General features: G+C 32.8%; 1 protein-coding gene across 2 annotated transcripts; it reads left to right on the forward strand.

Moving 5' to 3' along the window:
- Window positions 1-1,005: 1,005 nt before the first annotated feature.
- Window positions 1,006-5,261, forward strand: LOC120084430 (polyadenylate-binding protein RBP47C'-like). 2 transcript variants are annotated; one of them, XM_090318033.1, is made up of 7 exons: window positions 1,006-1,264; window positions 1,484-1,877; window positions 2,712-3,192; window positions 4,036-4,103; window positions 4,185-4,315; window positions 4,445-4,541; window positions 4,878-5,261. In XM_090318033.1, exons 2-7 carry the CDS (start codon window positions 1,557-1,559, stop codon window positions 5,049-5,051), a joined length of 1,272 nt encoding a protein of 423 aa, XP_090174159.1. In that variant the 5' UTR covers window positions 1,006-1,264; window positions 1,484-1,556; the 3' UTR covers window positions 5,052-5,261. The 2 variants fall into 2 exon arrangements, with proteins under 2 accessions (XP_090174159.1, XP_038896136.2); XM_039040208.2 differs by having other exon boundaries at window positions 1,264-1,877.
- Window positions 5,262-5,555: the final 294 nt, after the last annotated feature.

A 5,555-nucleotide genomic window follows, 5' to 3' on the forward strand; every position in this document is an offset into this window, starting at 1 on the left:
TAATCTAATAAATTATTCAGAAAATGGAATATGGTGGACATCCCCTAGTTCAGGCTAGGTATAATGGATTTGATCCATAATTACTTGGGCTGATAGGTACTGAATTTGATCCAAACAAAAAAGAGCCCAATAAAATAAATAAGTTTAAATATAATTAAATTATTTTTTCAAAATAAAATAGTGTAAAATAATCAGAGATTGTAAAATAATCAAAGATTGATTAGTCCATTGCAGAGAAATTTTCTACAGTAAATAAATTAAAGGTTTAAATCCTATTTTGGATTTTGAAATTTGAAGTTTGTTCTATTTTAATATTTAAGACCTCTTTTGGTAATTCTTTTATTTGTTGTTTTTATTTTTTAAATTTAAGCCTATAAATACTATTTTTTTAATTTACTTTTTGTTTGAAAAACTAAGCCAATTTTTGAAATGTGGATGCAATAGACTTATTTTCAAAAACAAAAACAAAAAAATTAAATGGTTACCAAATGAGACCTAAACTTTTAAAAACGTCTATACTAATTCTTGAACTTTTAAAAAATGCTTACTTTGATCCATGCTATTAAAGCTATGTTAACTCTTAAACAAAATAATGAGATGACTTGTATGTTTTTAGATGACTAAACTGCTAAATAAGTTAGTAACACTAAAAAATATAAGGGTTTCAATTTTGAATTAAATGGTAAATCGATTTCCTATAGAATTTAAAAGTCATTTTGCATTTAAAAATTTGGTCGTTCAGTATTTTGATGCGTTGGTTGTTGTATTTTACTTAATTTTCATTTTGCTCAACACATGCGAGATGCAATTTCATCAAAAAATTAACAAAATCTTAGTAGTAGAGATCAAAATAAACAATTTTCTAAAATCTAGGAACTAAAATGAATATTTTTTAAAATTTAAGGATGTAAATAAAATAAGATTCAAACTTGTGGAACTAAAATAAGATTTAACCATAAATAAAACTATAAAATGTTATTTAAGAAGCGAGTTTTTCCTAATTTTAAGGAGAAGATAGAAAACCTTTTCTGAAATTTCCTATTTTAAGAATAAGAAGGAAGGAAAAAAAAAAGTGTAGACTGATTTTTATAACAAAATAGTAAGCTGACGTCAGATAGAGTTGGGGTTAGAGAGGAAAAAGGGTAATTGGCGGCGGATCGAGCCAGAGCTCCGGAGATGAAACTAAAATCAACGACTGAGATTAAAGTGTGCCCCTTAATCCAAGGGTGTATATAGCCACCGCATTGGCCCAAAAAACCTTCCGGTTTGTATCTTCGTCATCCTTCAAACTCCAAATAAATCCTCAAGCTTAGACCCTAATCCACTCATCTTTCTTTCTAGTTTCTGTTTCTCTTTTAATAAACTCTCCTCAGATTCTTTGTTTTATTGTTCTTCTTCTTTTTTTTTTTTTTTTTCTTTTTTTTTTTTTTTTTTTTTCTTTTTTCTTTCCTTCAATTCTGATTCTTTTACCCTTTTTGGTTAGGGTGTAGGTGTACATTAAAATCTGCTTCATTCTTTGTTTCGTTTGTTCCATTGTTAATACGGAGGAAGATAAGATGCAAACCAACGGCTCTGATTCGCAGCCGCAGGAATCAAATCAACGGCATCAACAGCCACAGTCATGGATGCCAATGCAGTATCCGCCGCCGGCCATGGTAATGCCGCACCATATGATGACGCCGCAGCATTACATGGCGCCGTCACTCCCGCCGCCGTATATGCATTATCATCACCAATATCACCATCATCATCTTCCTATTCAGCATTCGCAACCGTTACAACGATCTAGCGGCGAAAATAAGACGATTTGGATCGGTGACTTGCATCATTGGATGGACGAGAGTTACCTCCATTCTTGCTTTTCTTCCGTCGGCGAGGTACATTTTTCTTTCTTCTTTTTTTTTTTTTTTTTTTTTTTTTTTTTCAATTTTTAATGTTTTTTATACGCGTTTTTAGTTTGATGATTAATGTGTAACATTCACTCTCTGTACATTACTAGTCTAATAAGTCGTTACAATGAATCGACTTGCTGGAATTTTAATCGGAAGTTCTCAATTATATTTACATTCTCTTCGTTAAAGTAAGGGCATAAATATCGAATGTTTCCTTTTTCCGATTCATTCTTATAGTTGAATACGTTTACTTAGTTTCTTATTCTGCTATGCAATTTCAACATAAATGCAGAACTAAATGACAATTATAAGCTTGGTCAAATATTTGGTTTTGGAAAAAAAAAAAAAAGAAAAGGTTTCTGCTACCTTTGAGGGAGTGAGAATGTACTGGAGTTCTCTGTTTTGATTTACTTACTTTTTCTGATATTAGTAAGCTAGAGAAGAATCTGCCTAAAAATGTAGCACTATATTTTGTAAAAATATTTTTTGCAATTAAACAAATCTCAATGAGAGAATTTGTAGTATATGGTAAAGCAAAATAGAAGTATGTCTTATGACTTTTAGTCCCATTTAGAATGACTGTATCTTCTAACCTCAAAAATTTACTGCCTATTGAAATATTGTGAAAAGGATATAAAGAAATACTATACTATACTAGATCAGGTTATTAATAAATGGAAGATTACACTCTCTAGTAATTGACATTGACATCCCTTAGTGTTCTCTAAAGATATATATTTTTGTTGAAAAATCTCGAATTGTTCTTTGGTTGGCATAATCACGTTGAACATCGATTGTTCTATTTTCTGTATGATGCAGATTTCATCTATGAAGGTTATTCGTAATAAGCATACTGGTTTGTCTGAAGGGTATGGGTTTGTAGAATTTTTTTCTCATGCAACAGCTGAGAAAGTTCTTCAGAATTATTCTGGAGTGTTCATGCCAAGTACAGAGCAGACTTTCCGCCTGAATTGGGCGACATTTAGCACTGGTGACAAGCGATCGGATAATGATCCCGATCTTTCTATTTTCGTTGGAGACTTAGCTGCAGATGTTACTGATTCTATGTTGTATGAAACATTTTCTAGTAAATTTCCTTCTGTTAAAGGAGCAAAAGTTGTAATTGATGCCAACACTGGTCGTTCAAAGGGTTATGGTTTTGTGCGGTTTGGAGATGACAATGAAAGGTCTCAGGCCATGACTGAAATGAATGGTGTATATTGTTCAAGCAGACCTATGCGCATTGGTGCAGCAACACCCAGAAAGTCTTCTGGATATCAGCAACAGCATTCTTCACAAGGTACATTTAAATTTTATGCTTTAGTGTGTGCTTAGCCTAAAACAACTTCCAAGAAGGATTAGGATTAGTGTTTGTGGTGGAGGGGTTGCAATTCTGGAATAAATAAAAATATGAAAGATTTCTTTTCTCCTCGGACATTTGGTTCAAGACTTGAGGTTATGTATCAAAAAAGGGTTTTGAAAATGAGAACTATAATGCTACTGGAGAAGGATGTGCTGTGTCTTCCTCTCTAACAAAATTGTGGTTTGATTTTATTGTTCTCCTTAGATATTTTGTTGAAGTTAATGTTTGTGTGTCAAATATCATGTTAGACAACAGAAGACACAAGCTATCCATTATATTGACTTACTTTTTGTAGATTTGTAATAATTCAGACTCAAGTGGTCTCATATGCTCAAACAGGGGTTGCAAGTCATTTACTTCCTCCTTATAAATCAATCTGAAGAGATAGTATCTATTTGCTATATCTTTCATTTTTTAGGCATCCAATAATGTTACATATTTATAAGCAATTTTCTTTTGTGGAGTTATTTTTATTAATAAGATAGGCCATCCAGTTAAATTTGTGTTAGCAAGTTTTGAATTGGAGCCATTTTTTTGGTATTTTCCTTCGACAACATTACTAGAGCAATCTTATGAAAATTTGCTGTGAAAATCCTTCTTGAGCAAAAGTAGTTCTGAAGTAGCATCTTCAAAGAATTGAACTTTTTGAAATCATTGTCAGTTTGCATATGACTTCTTTTCTCTTCTCATTTCACGCCAAATGAGACAATTTTAAGGATTGTGCACTTCCCTACCCGTTTTGAACTGCTTATATATATGTTTATCCTCTGGTTTTTATAGGAGGATATTCAACAAATGGTTCCTTTAGCCAAGGTCTCCAATCTGAAGGGGATTCTGCAAATACAACTGTGAGTTGCTTTGGTTATTTTTGTTTGCATGGCTAGAGATTCCACCTCGTATTGTTTGGTTAACCTGAGCTTTTCTTTTAGATATTTGTTGGTGGGCTTGATCCTAATGTCACCGATGAAGATCTGAGGCAACCTTTCTCGCAGTATGGTGAGATAGTCTCTGTTAAAATACCAGTTGGTAAAGGATGTGGGTTTGTCCAATTTGCCAACAGGTAAAAAGTTTGTAATCAGGTTTTCCTATCATATAAACAATGAAATAATATATCCATTTGGTTATTGGTTTTCTTAATTTATCGAGTTACTAATTTCTGTCACATATTCTTTTCAATTTTCCTCTGCAGAAGTGACGCTGAAGAGGCTTTGCAGAAACTAAATGCAACTGTAATTGGCAAGCAAACTGTTCGTCTTTCTTGGGGCCGAAATCCAGCAAATAAGCAGGCAAATTACCTTCTCTCCTTGTGTAAAAATGATAACAAAAAAACTATGCATAATTTATTTCGACTTTCTTGAAGGGCAAGGATAGGAAAACAACAAAAATGAGTTTTTTTTAGAATTCCAATTAAGTCTGAACTTTACTTTTGCTGACAAATTTCTACGTTTAATCTTTTGTCATCAACAAAAAATGTGTTTGCCTGACTAAAAACTCATGTGGTATCTCGTGTACGGGTCGGGAAATACCATTGCTTCTCAATTGTTATCATCTGAAGAGTTCGATTTAGTTGGATAAACAAACTTAACAGTATTGTTTTTCTTGCATTTGTTGAGGTTTGGCAGTTTAGAGATTTTGGGAACCAGTGGAATGGAGCTTACTACGGAGGGCACATATATGACGGCTATGGATATGGTTTGCCATCTCCTCACGATCCAAGTATGTATCACGCAGCTTACGGAGCTTACACTGTCTATGGAAGTCATCAGCAACAAGTAGAACAGCTGAAGTTACTTTAGCTTCTGAATTCACTTGGTTTTAGATTCTTTTTTCCTTCCATATTAATCATCCTCCATCTGCTTAGTGGAACTGAATTTTGATGACCTAAGCTAGTTCTCTAATTTCGTAGGGGATATTTATATATTTATTTCATTCAGATTGTTACTCTTACTGAGATTGATAGCAAACTTATTTAGCAGAATATATATGATCTCGCAATAGTGTATGCATGTTACAATGTCTCGGTTTTACCTATACTTCCCAGTCATTGATTTCTGGTTTGGTTTGGTTTATTTAAAATCAAATTTTTGGGCCTTTCAAAATACAGTATTGGTTTTTATTGTGTTTATTTGGTGAAAATTTTTGGACGTCTTTGGCGTCTGAATTTTATTTACTCTGTGAGAATGATATGTGGCTAGGTCGGTATCTAATGATTAGAAATGAGTTAAGAGTATTGAGTGTTTTTGTTTAGGCAACGTTATTAATTAATGGTAATATGAAAAGTGGACTTCATTCGATTAAGT

This window comes from Benincasa hispida, chromosome 9 (assembly GCF_027475165.1).
Source record: "Benincasa hispida cultivar pf3 chromosome 9, pf3_genome.v1.1, whole genome shotgun sequence".
In the NCBI taxonomy this organism is placed as follows: Eukaryota; Viridiplantae; Streptophyta; class Magnoliopsida; order Cucurbitales; family Cucurbitaceae; genus Benincasa; species Benincasa hispida.

Coding starts and splice junctions, on each gene's coding strand:
- LOC120084430 (XM_090318033.1), top strand. CDS start 1,557: ATGCAAACCAACGGCTCTGATTCGCAGCCGCAGGAATCAAATCAACGG. Junction 3,193..4,035: donor GCAACAGCATTCTTCACAAG/GTACATTTAAAT, acceptor TGGTTTTTATAG/GAGGATATTCAACAAATGGT. Junction 4,104..4,184: donor GGGATTCTGCAAATACAACT/GTGAGTTGCTTT, acceptor CTTTTCTTTTAG/ATATTTGTTGGTGGGCTTGA.